This window comes from Pollicipes pollicipes, unplaced genomic scaffold, assembly GCF_011947565.3.
Source record: "Pollicipes pollicipes isolate AB1234 unplaced genomic scaffold, Ppol_2.1 Scaffold_4881;HRSCAF=5763_pilon_pilon_pilon, whole genome shotgun sequence".
In the NCBI taxonomy this organism is placed as follows: domain Eukaryota; kingdom Metazoa; phylum Arthropoda; class Thecostraca; order Pollicipedomorpha; family Pollicipedidae; genus Pollicipes; species Pollicipes pollicipes.
Genome location: NW_023596576.1, coordinates 41,462,060 through 41,478,201, shown reverse-complemented (window position 1 = coordinate 41,478,201; position 16,142 = coordinate 41,462,060). Strand labels below are relative to the sequence as shown.

The window sequence follows — 16,142 nt, the reverse complement described above, 5'->3', positions numbered from 1 at the left end:
ATTCTGAGAACGAGAGCGTTACTGAAACGAAAATCGAAAACATATCCGCTGTAGCTACCATTGCACAACACTGAGAGAGGAAAAGGCAATTGATCTTAAGCAGTCGAATTCTCCTTTCCACCAGTCGATGCTGTTTTTGAGGACTCGAAACTTGTCAAACAGTTTTCCTGGTGGCACCTTACATATGGGAGCCGCCGAAGCCATGCGAGGCCCGTCAGCCACAACATCGCCTTCCAACTCACATCTTCGACGGTTTACTCTTGTAGCGGCTGCTGTGCCGATCCGACCTTCACACAGGTGACAGGTCGCTGCCGCAGCTGGCCGGCCCGGTCACATTCGGAGCTGGTCCGCTCTGTGGCTTCCAAACCGCTCGGCAAACGGTGGTGGCCGAGCTGGCGACCAATGCGCATCAAACTGACCGCAAATGGCAGCTCGCCATGCACTCTGGTCCTCGTCAGAACCAGCCGGTGCCCGATGGCGACCGGGCAACTAGCTGACCGGAGCACTGCATCCAGATCAACAACAGTTGTGGGGCAACAGGCCGTTTAACTAATCCGTCCTCAATGATAAAGAATCTGGACGGCCGTGCTTGCAACGTGAAGGCTCGCACCAGCACTGTCAGCTCGCTTACTATGCGTATGCAATAGCCATAATAGTCATTTGTGCGTTTTATTCATAGCAGCAATGTTTCAGCTGATCATCAACAGCACCGCACCAAGAAATAAAATCCAAATCCCCACAAATGCACCGCCAAAATAACACAACCGAGTGTGCTACGAGCGTAAGGCAAAATCCTTAATCTCAGCAGGACCAGCTACAGCTTCAGTGGCCACAACTGATATTTCAACCGTTCCTTTGCTCGCCGCTAGAACGGCGAATCGCCGACCATGAACGACATTATGATTGTCTGAAAGGCCTCATCCGCGTTGATTGCAGGGTTCTCCTTCTGCAGCGACGGTAAGTAGCCCTCCTGGAATTCCTTCTTCATGCAAGTCTCCGCCTTGGCCCTCTGTAACGCAAATCACCCATTAGCAGTGTTTCAACACCCTTCTCCGAACACAGGCCTAAGGTGGCCGTCACCAACGGTTTCTTTTCTGCTGCAACCTGCAGTTCAACGTCGGCCGTGCACAAGACATGGTGAAAATACGTCGACGCTGGACCGAGTTGGGCCATGAAAAGGGTGCTTAAAAGCAAGGTGCGGTGTGGTCGGGACTGCGACGTTCGATGCGAAAGGAACGAAAGGAATCGCCTCCTATTACATACACAGTCCGACGGTTTTTCCGCACAGAATGTAGAGTGGCGCCGTTACACCACCCGAGTAAGTCCTCCTGCACTGTGGATTGTGCGAGCTGTCACTGACGAAGGACTGGTTTCATTTTGTTGATAGGGTGCGCAGTGCCTGAACCATAAGGCAAACCAATGTCGATCGCACTGAGGAAAGGGGGGGGGGGACACACCTCAAAACACTCGAAGAATGCCTTCTGCCTGCCGAATTCCGGTGTGCTCGGAGGCTTATCAACCATTGAGTTCGGCAGGCAGTTGGCGAAGTCGTTGCACTGATCGACTCCCTCCTGAAGGTCCTCCCTCAGGCTTTTCGGCAGGCCCAAGCTAGTGATAAGCTTCTTTATGGAAGACGCGTCAATGCGGTTTTGAGCGTTCGCCTGAAAAAGGAAAAGGCCGGGTCAAGAAGATAAGATACGTTTCTATTCTCGGGCAGGTTATGTGTCTAAAAGTGAGGAGTAAATCACCAATACAAAGTCATTAGTCAATACAAAATCAATACAAATCACCAATACAAAATACATCAGTCAAAGTCGCATTGCAAGGGCTAACTTATGGCTTCAACACTAGTTGTTTATATATATATATATATATATATATATATATATATATGTCGCGTTTTACGCCATCGTGCTGTGGTATATCATATCCCATTTACGCGGTTCTGTCCCAATCCAGCAATATCAGAACACGCTGCCAGACAGCGGACTGATGCTTGTGGTGCCAATGTCTCAAGCACAGTACTGGACACATTAAAATGGCATGCCATTCGAATGTCTCGCTGCACACGCGGAGACAGGGATGATTGACAAAGAGTACGGCACAAAGGGAAACAAACTAAGTGGAAAGGTGAGGGTAGCATTTACCAGCATGAAGCCATCTTTAGAAATTTGGCCGCTGGGCAAAATGGCGCCTAATTGCCTCTACACTGCCCGCTCGCTTCTTGTACTCACGAATTTCAGCTCCTTCAGCACACAGCCCAATCTTTCAATCATCTCAGAGATTCTGCTTTCAGCATCTTGCAATTGTTGGGAGCTGAAGCTGCTGACAGTAGATCTCTTGCGTCGGGACCCCTGCGAAGGCGATGGCGGAGTTAGCTAGGAGAAAATAAATCCATAGAAACAATTACAAGCATATAATCCAAATGCAACGCTTGTGCAAGTACTCTGGGCTGAGAATTCTGTGATTGAACTGTAGACGCGTACCTTCACATGTTCACGGTAACAGAATTCGCATACATGCCCCACAACATGTTTTACATACTGGCTCCCTTTCGTAAGACCCGTGTACCGCCTTCTCCTCCTATCGACTCGGAACACCATAACAGATAACCTCTGCCCACTGACAGCGACACGTTGAACACACGGACACCTGCGCTGTAGCCCCGGTCGACGCCCCTTGTGTCTACCCGCCCTGACAGTTCCTGTCCGCTATGGCAGCTGGTGTCCGCCAGGCCTGACAGTTCCTACCCGCCCGTTAGTCCGCATTTGTCTGTTCTGACAGCCAGTGCTCGCCAACATCTACTAACCCCGATTCTGACGATGGCGTAGTACTGCGCCAGCAGCTCACTCTGCATGACCGGATCAGGACCCTTGCACTTCTCAATAGCGGCAAGAATCTTCCCCCTGAAGGCAGCCATTACGCTCTCGCTGAAGCAGCCGTCGGCCATCTGGGGATACGAGACCACCGCGATCATGTTACTGAGAGCTCGGTGGGACAGTAAGATGATAAGCCGCATCACTTGCCCAGGCGAAGCTGACACCGTGAAAACGAACACCCGACAACGAGATGCCACAGCCGGTGCTGGTCTTCAACTGAGCACATTCCGGCATAGAAAAGACATTGTGCCACCGACCCGCAGCCAGTCTGCCAGCACTGACCTTCCTCTTGGCGAACTTGGTTATGTACGGCTCCGATATAAGCGCGGATACCGCGGAGAGACATGCCAAAGTCACGATGTTGATCTGGATCAGCTTCATCGCTCTGGAAAACAGCAAACGCATAATGATAATGCATTACAGCTAGGGGACGAAGAGCAAGCTATCGCATGATGATGAACAGCAAATCCCACAGCCCCTCATATTCACACTATCGTGCGTGCCTCGCATGCTGCTAAGTCGTAACATCATGACATGAAGCTCATAGATTGCTTCAGAACCATCGCGACATTGCCTTCCACCATGTTACTTTAAACGCAGGTGATGTCTCAGAAGCAGTGACGATGATATAAGAAACTCACAGAACATTTTCCAGTATTTTTAAATACTGGAAAATATAATCCATGTTGCAGTTGCAAACCAGTGACAGTTGCAGTCCCGAGTCTTTAGCAACATATATTTTTCTTTGTCTGAGGCTCCAACCGCAGCCCTACCGCAGTCTTACCTGCCGCCAAAGTGCAATAGCGGCCGGGCAGTATGGTATGACGGGGATGCCCTCCCCGTCAGAGATGGGGAATAACAGACTCAACTCACCTGTCTTTCGGTACGGCCGTTGGTGTCTGTGTGGCTCCGTGATCTCCGCTCGTATTTATACCGGCCGCCTGGAATCCGGCGGCGCCCAGCAACCGCGGCATGAGCAGTGATGTCACGAGCGAGCACCCTCACGCGTTGTACCGCTGATCGCATCACCGGAGCGGGCCTGCTCTCCGGCGCGAGCACAGCCGGGGTGCTTGTTCTCAGGGCAAGTTATACCATAGGTAATGTTAAAACAGCCTATAGCCAATTCTGAAATGACAGCAAAGCCTTTAAGACATACAAATAAGGATGACAATTCGGTCATTCAAGGTCAGTGCAATTGATTGCATTTCACAAGATAAAAACAGTGCAATTCAAAAGTGAATGCAATTGATTGCATTTCACAATAAAACAAGGCGATGAAAGCAATTTCATGCAAGGCAGGATTTTTCACAGAAAAGAGCTAAATCGCGACATTGGGAGCGCTTTTAGCCAACGTAAACCGCTTCGTCGGCATGAGGAACTTTATTTTTATTCGCGGATTTTTTCATTTCCACGCTCAGAATCGCATTTTACTGCTTTGAGGACTCATCCGTACAATTTATAAGCCTCATGGGCATCTTAGACTGATAGCAAGTGTTGAAAGCTTCGGTGCCTGGGGGCCCTCCACTGCTATGGGCGGGGGAATGGCTCTGAAAGGCCCACCTTCCTTGATAATGCCACCGACTACAGACGAGCACGGACCTGGAGCAGATTTTTATAAGCATGCCCACCATTGTGAACATGGAAAATGTCATATTCGGCAGTAACCACGCACGAATAAGCGTTTGACATACAACACACTACTATCACACTTCACTGCGGCGTTGGACATATAATACACCACCAACACACTTCACGGCGGCGTTAGACGTACAGGACATCGCCAGTATGCTCCACCGCGACGCTAGACATACAGCTCACCACCAACCAAGGCTATCTAACGCCACCAACACACTTGCCCCGGCGTCTGACGTACAGCTCAAAGCCAGCGCATTTCACCGCTGTTCAGCACAGTTCACGCGGATGGATTTCAATTGAGCCTTGGATTACAATGTGTGAACTCAATTAAGTTACTGCGTTTACGATTTGCATTGATAGGAAGACGGAAGCACATTTAAGCATCTGCCTCCGTGTGCTTGTGGTGTATAGATACTTATCGTGAATTGTGGTTTCAGTGGTGTACATTTTTGTTAGCGGTACCTTGTGAAACGGCTCGTCAAGTTCCTGTTTTCTGAATTGAGTTACGGCCTGTTTTAGTATCAGGGCTAAAACTCCGACATATGAAGCAGACGCGCTCGTGCTCTCGTTCTTGAGAGCCCCTCTGACGTAAAATAAATGCTCATTAACCCATTGAAACGACGAGCAACTGAGGAGCTTATTTAAACAGTGGCATTTTGTTGTCTAGAGCATTTCTTGCAATGAAAAACATGGTATAAGTTACAAGTGAGCGTTTTTCAGTACATCTGATATTTGACTTAACATCTTAAAGTGCAAAACATTCCGGTTGATGCACGGTGGCGACCCCTTGCAGCATTCTATTATTCAGCATATTCTAAACTTGCAAACAATAATGTGGATGCGACCACATGGAGGCCGGCCCATCTCACAACACACCGTCCATCGGTGACCATTGCTTGTATCCGGGTCAATGACCACCTCTAGGTGCTTCGCTGTCTTCGTTGTCCTATACTGAGAACCTGGCTGTCCGCTGCTGCGACGTTTGCTCCTGAGCTCGCAGTCTTGGGCCGACCGGCGCCGATCTGCTGGTCCGTACCACCTGGGCAATTATTACTGCGAAGGACTTATCAATCCTGCTGTTAAAGCAATTTTTGTACAAATCGGCTTATTCCGTGGCCTTTGCCAGCACTATAACAATCGTTATTTTTCCCCACTTCTTCCTAGAATTCCGATAGTCCTTGGCCGGGTCCAGCGGGTTTGGCGGATTATTTTCGAGCGGATCAAACCGATGGAAAAACCCTAGCGTGACCAGCCCAACCAGATAACAAACATCACGTGACCAGTTGACCAGTTCGTGACCAGTCATCACGTGGCCAGGAACTAGTCCATCAAGCGTCGTTAAGAGTAAAACAACGAAATTAGGCAGACTGCGCCAGCTGGTTTAGGTCAGTTACAAGAATTGTAATTCTACGAATCAATGAATTTAGACTACCAAGATAGCGCTTCCACGAAACTGAAATGAATCGTCTAAGGAATCAACGAAGGGTTGTTCTATGACAGCAGCAGTGCTACGAATAATAGTCATGACAACAAAACGAGGCACCATTCAAAGCAACGAAGCTCAGTGCCCAGTGCTCGGGTGGGGACAAAAATACTAACACATGAGACAGACATGCTCGTTTTTCCAAACCGCTCATCCAATTTCTTTGACATCTTCAGCAGTCGATTTAGTGCAATGACGTGGGTAAGGGGGTGGCAATATCATGACCTGGCGTAGGTTCAAACACTTCAAAAGCGGGAAGGAAATTTATAAAATGGAAGCGACAGACGACCACTGCTCTAATCGGCACGAAATCAGTGATAGCGTATCTGGGCGGGGGGAGGGGGAGGGGGCAGTGAGGGCAAACTGCCCCCCTCTCCTGAGGCGGGAGCAAAAGTATCTTTTTGCCCCCACAAAATTTCAGGTGCTTCAGAAAGGGACGTCGGTTATGTGGTAGTACTTGCTTACCGTGCTACCAAAGAAAGCGTAGATCGTCTCAAAAAGGGCCCGTCTCAGGTTGGCAAAAGGCTTATCGCAAGCTCAGAGAGAGCCCTCTGAAGTCTGGAAAGGGTCCATCATAAATTCAGAAATGACTCGCTTCAAGTTAAGTAGGGACCCAGTATAGGCTGAAAGACGGCAAACCTTACGCTTGGAAAAGGTCCATCTCACTTTTTGGGGCTGGGAAGGACCCATTTCTGGTCTGGAGTGGGCCCATCGTAGGCTCAGAAACCCAATGGCGGTGTATCTGCGAGGTAAACTGTCCCCAATGTATAAAGTAAGGGCCAAAACTATTTTCCCCATGTGCCAGGGGGCCCAAATGGGACCCTTGGAGGATTTTTCGAAGAAATTTGTTTATTATGTCATCCAAATAAGCGTAAAGAGCCCGTCTCAAAACTGGAAAGAATCAATTTCAAGGCAGGAAGCCCCTATAAAAGTTTCATGCACGGGAAGAACCCATTGTAGACTCAAAATGGCCCCGAACCCCGAAAAATGCAGAAGGCCCTCTGACTGACAATCGCCGGCCCCAGGATGGTCCCAGCTTTGAAAATGGACCCTACACCGCCATGGGGCAGACTGTTCGAATTTTGTGGCCGCGGATGATCAGCTGGTGAACCCTCATTGCCTCCAGGGTCCCAATCAGCGCAAGAGGCCTTCTGATGGACATTTGTGGACAGCCGGATCGCGTGACGCAGTCTCTGGCCAACTCTTCGGGCCTCCTATTCGGGCCCTTGATCGTCGGTCCAGAGGAGCCCTCAGGGCCCGTCTGGGCCAAAAAGGTGTGCCCCTTTGTGCTCCCTTTGTGCCCCCCCCCCCTCCCGGACCTGTGCTCCGTCTCTAACTTATGATGGGCCCGTCTCAGGTTCGAAAAGAGCCCCTTTCCAGATAAAAAACGCCCATGTAAGCTTAGGTCTGGAAATTACCCATCTCCAATCAGAAAAGGAGACTCAGAAAGGGCCCGTTGGAAAGACCATGGTGGACTCAGAAAGGGCCCGTTTTCGGTCAGAAAGGGGCCAATGCTGGGTTAGGTTCAGAAAGGGCCCACTCAGGTCTGGAAAGAGCCATAGTACACTCAAGAGGACCGTTATGAATAAGAGGACCATCCGTTTTGGGCTGATAAAGTAAGCATCTCGTGTGCCAAAAAGCAGGCCCCTGTGCCGGTCAGAGGTAGTGCTCGAGAAGGCCCGAAGAGCCCGGAGGACCCACCTGTTCCGCCATCAAGAACTCGATTGGAAGGTTTAAGAACATGAAAGGCTGGTCGGAGTCTTGTTCACGGTCCACGGCTTACGGGAACGGACCCTTAAATGGCAGTCAAAGGACCTTTGCACCAAACAAGGACACCCTGAATCGATATGGATCTATATGTCGATCAGGCACCACCAGTGCCTCACAGTCCGCTCCATATCTGTATGGTTGTGAGGACACACTTCCAAACCAGCTACAAAGATTTACGCCGGTTGGTGCCCCTGTACACGTCAAGGGCCCACAGCGCCTTACAGACAGCCTTGTGCTCGCGTGGTGCCCCGAGGCGATCAAGGGCAGTGCTCGATGAGGCCCGAAGAGGGGCCTGGGTGGCCCAACGGAACAGACTATCAAAGACCCCGGTTGGATTGCATAAGGGCCCGAAGGATTGGCTGTAGGTAAAAAAAAAGCAATCGTGGCTCGTAGGGTCGTGACGCGAAATATCAATCAGAGATCCTCTTATACCGTTTGAGGACCCCTGAGACAATGCGGGTGTTAAACTACGCCAGAGACCACGAACACCGAACAATTGACTCGCTATCAGTATGTACCCTGGAGGCCCATTTTCCAAGCAGGAGCAAGACCCGAGGGCCACGATTTGAATTGGTCTGGGTCGCTAAAACAGTGGTTGGGGCCCCTTTGGCAGCCAGGGGTCCACAGGCGCATAGCAGGGGGTCATGTCTCGGCTAATCACCCCTAGTCGGTCACGGACTTGGCTTGAGGAGGTCCGAAGAGGGGTCGGAAGGCCCCTCTCCGCACCTCCCATGTGAATGAGGCCATCCCGTATTTGCCAGAGAAGGTTAGTTTTTGTGTGCAAAATCTACTAATGAAGCAAATTATAAAAAGGTTTGAGCCTGCGCGCCCGCAATCCCGGGAAGCAAGAACAGCGATAGACTGAGTTGCAGTTTCCGTAAAACTGAACGGCGTTGGCCACTAAATGTAGCATGCAAAGTCGAATTACCACATAATGGTAAGTGGTAATGGTACATAGTGGTAACACCAGGTGGCGGGTGCCACGCGCGCGAAGATGATCGTCGTGAAATGATATTTCCGAATGTCTTAGAAAATTAATTCGTAATGTTCAAAGGTTGGGCCAGGTGAATTCTTTTTTGCAGCCGCGAGGCTATCCTCTGGAAAGATTAACAGGTACAGCAACACGAGAAGTAGAGATTCTACCTTTACTCCTCCTATGACTACCACCAGATTCCAGCACCACTTAGTGGTGGTGTAAAGAACAATCCGTTCAATTCATTAATCTAAAAATGGCACATGTCAAATATACACCCGGCTTCCTTCTAATGCACGGTTTGAGGTTCTGAAGCGTTCAAATGTACTTCTGTCAAATGTGCCATCATTTCCACTCACCCTTTGGCCACAGCTCAGTATAAGTCACGGGACCGACGCTGCGCGGCCTATTAAGACTGCAACGCCTGGTGTTGCCAATTTTTTTTTATTAGAATGCGAGCGCGCATGCTCAAAACTACGTTACATAATTTGTATCACTAATCAACTCCGCTTGAGTGTTGAACATTTCCAGACTGGCATCGTTTGGCCATGTTAATACAGATTGTTTCTGTATCTCTGTACATCCCTGGTAAGACTCTGACTAAGCAGCTGGATGCTATCGTTTTAGAAAGAGTGTACTGGACCATTGTAACACAAAGGGTCAGGTGGTTTATTCCATAGATTTTTCCATGGCTTTTTGAACGCCTGATTTTTCCCGTTAGTCGACTAAACAATTCATGCAGAATTGATCTCGGGGTATCTTCCGGGTTCTTTTCCAGTTATAGACTGAAAAATAAAGATATAAAAGCATGCCTCCATGAACAAATGGGCCACATTCGGAGATTTTTGATTTGAGAGAGGGAGGACGTTTACCGCATTGTGAACCTTTGTCAGCCCTGCACCCTCCCTTGCCAAGCCTCTTGCTGCGCGCCTATACGAAATATCGGGTTCCATCGGTTTGGGGGCCCTTCATTACGTCTGTGCCCCATCCTAAATTCGGATATGCCGCCCCTGTGCGAAAGAGTCGCCTTTAAACGTGTCATGCCTGATTTATTTGAGCAGTTAAGGTTGGTGACCCTAAATCATGTCAAAATTTATCACATTTCGCAAATTCCACAAGTCTTACCTGTAGACAGCCCTGCTCAGAATCTACCGCTCCGATTGCTGCGAACCCTTCCCATTGGATACGAAATACGTGGTTTGTTCTTGGAGTTGAAAATTTGGTGATCCTACGTTAGGTCAAGGGCCATTAAATTTCACAATTCCAAATTGTCACATCTCACCGTCCAGGAACAACCAACTTTCGGAAGAGAAGCTCAGCAAACGTTTTGGCTCTTATCCTAAAAACCAGTGAAATAACTACAAGTTGCACTTGTTTACTTTTGCAATAGCTGTAGTCCCTGCGAAATGTTGAGTTCCCATGGTTTCAAAGGTCAGGTAACGATTTTGGACAAATGCCACGCGACGGAGCTAAACCGAAGAAAGGGCAAAACACGAGGAAAGCGCAAAACAAAACTGAAGTGGCGATAGCCTCAAAAGACAAACATTGTTTCACCCGCGCGGAGAAAGCTGCCGACAGGTGCGGGAATGGCATCGAGCTGTCGACGTGACGGGCGCGGGCCCTGGTGTGCTCAGTGTGAGCAGCTTCCTAACGATATGATAATCGCGTAGTGTGTTCTCTTGCCCGTATCTAGGGAGCTGTAATAATGGTGTCAAATACGTTTAGCGTTCTGCGCGATATTCTGTGCTTTGAAACACCTCCCCGGAAGGTGTATACATGCGTTCGACAATTTCGAGCCACTAAGGTTGCAGGGGATAGTCACCCATGTTCTTAAAATGGTGTGGAGCGCCTCCCCCATGTTCTCCGCGGTGTTTATCCATGTAATGATCTAAAAGTATGTCATGTTATGCAAGCTTTAGGCGTCAGGTCCTTATCAACAGGAATTGTTCTAAATCGCACACTTATTTTAGAGGTTGTGACATTTCAACGGCTATGATGGCGACACGACTGTGCAATTTTTATCGACGATAGAAATAAACCCAAAATGATGCGTTGCTTCGGCAGGTCAAAGGTGTAGCTGTAATTGATCTATATCTATGAAATGGATGCTCAGTGTGACAGCCATTTACTTCCGGTGCCAACAGGTGGTTCCTGGTCTATCCCAAACTGATGGTTGAAAACGTGTATGCTATACGTGTTTGTTGTGCAGATCCCAAAGCTTTGAGCATTTGAGGCAACTGTACCATGACAACGGTCTAAAGTTGAATGCTACTTTGCTCATCTTGCCTTATTTTACATAAAAATGCAATGATTGGCATGTTAAACATTGCATTCACCTTTCATTTATGCAGAACATGCCGACGATATTTCGACATTTAAAAACTAGTTGGCGCTGCGCGACATCAATTTTATTAAAAGGATGTTTTGCTTTTTGATTTTGCCATGGCCCTGAACTTAGTATGCACTCTACGATAAAATGATGCTTGAGGTACGTGTTATTGCTGTCGTCATCTTCTCGACGAACTTCATTGATTCCGTGCAGTGCTTTTAGTGCTATGCGGTCTGTATAATAAACACATCGCCGGTACTCAACTCTGCGCCGCTGTTGTTGCTCTCTTTCGTCCCGGAGTGAACTGCATATGCCGAGCGGGTCGGCCGCTCATCATAATCAGGCACCATCAATGGGGCTGTCCGGGCTGAGGCAATTTCTCGGTATCCAGTTTCATGCAGTGTGTTTATAAGGTGTTCTCCGCTTTCATCAGACCGTGCGGCTTGTGGTTTCTGGCTCAGTGCAGCAGGCACTCGCTGATACAGTTGCCTAAGCAAGGTGTGCTTAAGAGGTTCTCCACTTCAAGATGACTGTGCAAAGTTTGGTTTCTGGGCGAATGCGCCTGGCAGTACTCGCCGTTAAACGAATCTGTACACTCTATCCGAGCTACAGTAGTATTCACTCCTCTATCGCCCCTGGCTCTTTATGGGATTACTGTCAGACACGACTGTGTTACTCAGTGTGGTTGCTGGAATGGAGCATCCGGCCAAGTACGGCTCCATTGTCGCTGTGACGCCCACTTGACACAATATCGTACCGTGTGCGTAACTGGTATGTGAACACCATACACTGAACAGTAAACCACCCAAGCTTGGCTTATTTAACTCGCGTTATGTCCCTTATCAGCAACTGTTCCTCCCTTCCCCTATCCTCCGTCCGTGCCTGCTTCCCCTCCCCTTCTCCGACTGGGTCAGGCACCCGACATCAGGGGAGGGGGCGGGGACGCTCGGCTGAGCGGCGGCTGGCTTTGGCGTTCGGCGGGATGCGGTGTTCGCTGCTTCAGTCGAGGTGGAAATGGGAAGCCGTTGGTCGCCTTCCTTTGTACGACGGGTGGGGAAGTGACTAGTCACGGATGTCCGCTGGTCCGTCGTTGGGAAGCAGCTGCTGAGCTCGCTGCTGCGTCGGGTCAGCCGGCTCTCCGCTGGGTCTGTGCGGTCGTGAGCACACCTTCTTTGGGAAGCAGCTGCTGAGCTCGCTGCTGCGTCGAGTCAGCCGACTCTCCGCTGGGTCTGTGCGGTTGTGAGCAGGCCACATTTTTAGGCCCTCAGCCCACACTTTTAAGCCAAAAGCCCGTAGCTAAACGGCCATCAGCCCACATTTTTAGGCCTGCAGCCCACATTTTCAGACATTCAGTCGGCGAGGGGCGTGATCGAGGCAATTCACCTCCCCTCCCGACGCCCGGAACTGGCCCCAACCTCACTCAACGGTGCGTTTCCGGGGCAGCGCCTTGCAGCCCCGTCCAATCTGCGCGCACTCTGGTGTGGCCATCCGACCGTGGATCTCCTCCCTCAGTTGTGCGCATACTGCCATCAATTTGGTCTCATGTACGTACTTGCCGCGGCGTATCTCCAATGGCCAAACCGAATGTTTCGGCGACGGCGAAAGCGGTCTGCCTGGCGAACGAGATTAAAGGGTATCAGTGCTGTCTAGCTTCGGGGAATACTTCGGAAATTCTGGGGTCCTGAACGCGCGATCAAGGCCATCAAGGTCATCGGCCTAGTCACAACGTTACGTGTCGCCGCTCGTGCCGCTTCGGCGAACCCGTTGACGAATATCATCGCTATCGCCCTCTCGGGTAATCCGCCCGTCAGCTGGGCGAGTTGCCGCAGCGCGGCCAGGTACACATCTGGTACCGCCGTCTCTCTCTCCGCCGTCTAAGTCGGAGGCGGCGTCCGCTCACGTGCACCTGAGCGGAGAACGAACCCATCTCAAAACTTTTATTTAATTTGGCCATTGGCTTGTACAATTTGCTCGCTTTGGCTTACAAAATTTGGTAAATTTGGCTCGACGGCTGATACTGGGTCGTCGGCAATCAAAGACCACACAGCAGAGGCCCCGCCGCGTATCCAGGTGGGCAGCACCGCCACACGCGACATTGAACACATCCCACACGGCAGGGTCGTCTGCTCCAGCCACTCGACGACGTTGAGCGATTCGTCGAACTCGGGGGTCGACCAAGCGTCTAATGCCAGCGCCGTTTCATAGTCGGCCCGTCGCGCCTCCGTATTAGCGACTGTCAGCGCCACCTCCCGCACCTGGCTCTGGCTCCACCGCTTCCTTCACCCTCCTGCACCACCACCTCTCCTGGTGTCTCGGCGCGCTGGCCTGAGTTGGAGTCACTCAGAGTCTCAGAGTCGGAAAGTCCGGAGTCGAGTGACATGACCTCTTCCCTCTAACTTCTCAGGCCAACTGACTCTGACTGCACCAGGCTGCTCTTCCGCACGGCCCGCGCCTGTAACCGCACACGTAACCGCACACCAAGCGTCGGCTCTCAGCCCCGATGACTCACACGGCCGCAGCCGTCGACGCATAGCATACTACAGCGACTAGTGGTTCATTCTTAACGATGTGCGCTTCCGATTTCCATACGGACTGAAGCAGTGAACACCGCATCCCACATCCATTGATGATGCCAGATTATGATCAGCAGTCGGCCTGCTCGGCATACGCAGTGCGCTCCGGGACGAAGGAGGGCAATAACAGCGGCGCAGAGTTGAGCACCACAAATATGCTTATACAGACCACAGAGCACTGAGAACACTGCACCGAAAAATGGAATTCATTGAAGAGATGAGTGCGGCAATGACAACTGCCTCAAAACATCACTTCATCGCAGAAACGTTGAGTGCATACCTTAGTTCAGGCCATGAAAACTTTAAAAGCAAACAATCTTTCCAATTCAGCTCGCGCAGTGCTGGTCAAGTCGTTTTTAAATGTCGAAATGTCGCTGGCATGCTCTACATCATTGTAAGGTATAGCTGATACTCAAAAAAGGAAGGTTTCACATTTGAAGATACTAAAGCAAGCATCAGACATAAAGAGATAAGTTCAGTCATAACTATTGGCATGCTTTTTGAGTGGAAAAGATTGTTCTAGACAGCAGAATCCTCTGTTTGGTAGATATGCTCCTCAGCGTGTCCTGATTTGCTTACGTCATTCTACCTTGCACAACTTTGATTAAGAGCCAGTTCGTGGCCGTTATATCTGGAAACCGTGTGTCTTTTCATTGCATTTTGTAAGTTGGCATTTACTTGCTAATTTACTTACCAATGTTAAGTATTCATTCATGCATACAGCATTCACGCTGCCTGTATCACGTGGCATGTTTGCATGATTAATGAATAAGAACACCACAACAATAATTTGAACTTAAAACTCATCACTGATAAAAAGCGCCTTCAAAACATTCCGATCCAGAGAAATCCAGTGGCCCGTGCTTCGGCACAGGGATCCATTGAGGGGGGGGGGGGGGAGGGGGGCGGGGACGGCGCTTTCCCTAGCCCCCAGAGTATGCCTTCCTGGCGGCAAATCCCGATGAAATGTGCATGTCATGCCGGTACCCTTGCCGGCGGTCAACAACAAACTAGCGTGGTCTTCCGTTGGCATGGGTTTCGTCATACGTGCAGCATCACCAGTGTCCAGATTTGCTCCTAATGCTCTGTAAAACATTCATCCATCGAAGTTTCATGGCATTACTTGACGTGGCTATTGTTGTTGGCGGCCTGTCACTTGTCAGGCGACATGCTTGATACTGGCTACTGTTATCATTTCTCACTCTTAGGTCATCTTGTGTATGTCATAAATTTGTCATCACTAGCCTGGGAAATGCCCGGTTGGCTCCGTGACTTTTTTGTCCCGTTCGTCCAGTACCTCTCATGTTTATTAGCGGGAAGAGTTGCAGTTTGAAACTTTTAGTCCCTAAGTTGGCTGCAGTACGGTTGTGTGCACCGCGGCGTGTACGGCCACTCACTTCTTTTTTCATAACATTGGCCACTGAACACCTGTTCGTGAGTAATGGATAAAGCAGAACAAAAACGCCAAGTCATCTCGCTCCAACATGTAATGTAGCATGCGCTGTAATCCACCCGTCTGTCGGCCTCTATAAATAGAGCCGGCACATCCCTGTTGCCCCCCACCCCCTTCCCTCCCACACCCCCTGGACTGGTTAGCCGTGGTCCGTTTATCGGGCCGTGCGGACCGGTTTGAGAGCCCCTGCCCGATACTTGAAACACACTCCATCGCTGCAAGCGATCGCCGCGGCGCGTCGCTGCGACGTCAGCGGCCCATTCAAACCGGTCGACCGTCCTCCAGCACCCACTGGAATGTCGCAGCGCTCCTGGGAAATGGCGTAGCTGATGGGATTTACTAGCTTGTATGCAGTGATAATAACTGTTGTCTTGTTTGGCCCATCGAGATGAGGTTTCTGGTGTTATATAAGCGAGAACAGGCCCTGTGCATGCATAACAGGGTGTGTCTGGGATAGCCTCCACTTGCGCCACTCTCTCCTCAGAGCTGGCATAACATTTGCACACCATCTCATCTACCGTGTTGAAAACGAAGGCTCACGCCTCTTACTCACTCACTCCCTGCCTCCACCCCTCAGAAAACTGGCGATGTCGAGCATGTGGAGGGGCGCCACTACGGGCCCCATCGTGAACGCGACTAACAGAAGACTTCCCGTGTCGCTGCGTGACACGCCGGAATCGTTGTGGAGCACACCTCCGGAGAACACGACGCACCCGAGCGCCTGCACCAGCGCCATCAGACTGGGGGCGCTGCTGAAGCGGTGACGAGGCGCGGCGCGCCTGCTGATCCTGGCGCAGCCGGGCGGCGCGCCCAGCATGACTGAGATCGCGGGCAGTGGCCTGCACAGCGGCCCCGACATGACTGGTGCGACGCTGCAGTCGAGGCTGCCGCTGCCGGTACGGGAGACCTGTCGGCTTTCTGTGGTGTGTTAACCAGGGGCCCCGCGCCCCGTCGTGGCCGTCTTGACCTGGCTTCTCCTGCGTACATGTTTCGAGCCGGTGCATGTTGAAATACAGCATGCAGCATGATGCAATCCCGTGGGTACCA

General features: G+C 50.6%; 1 protein-coding gene across 1 annotated transcript; it reads right to left on the bottom strand.

Moving 5' to 3' along the window:
- Nucleotides 1-716: 716 nt before the first annotated feature.
- LOC119101751 (uncharacterized) lies at nucleotides 717-3,765 on the bottom strand. The gene is made up of 6 exons (XM_037225170.1): nucleotides 3,753-3,765; nucleotides 3,162-3,264; nucleotides 2,810-2,950; nucleotides 2,235-2,354; nucleotides 1,458-1,661; nucleotides 717-1,009 (listed from the first exon to the last, which is right to left on the bottom strand). Exons 2-6 carry the CDS (start codon nucleotides 3,258-3,260, stop codon nucleotides 866-868), a joined length of 708 nt encoding a protein of 235 aa, XP_037081065.1. The 5' UTR covers nucleotides 3,261-3,264; nucleotides 3,753-3,765; the 3' UTR covers nucleotides 717-865.
- Between the last annotated feature and the right edge of the window lie 12,377 nt (nucleotides 3,766-16,142).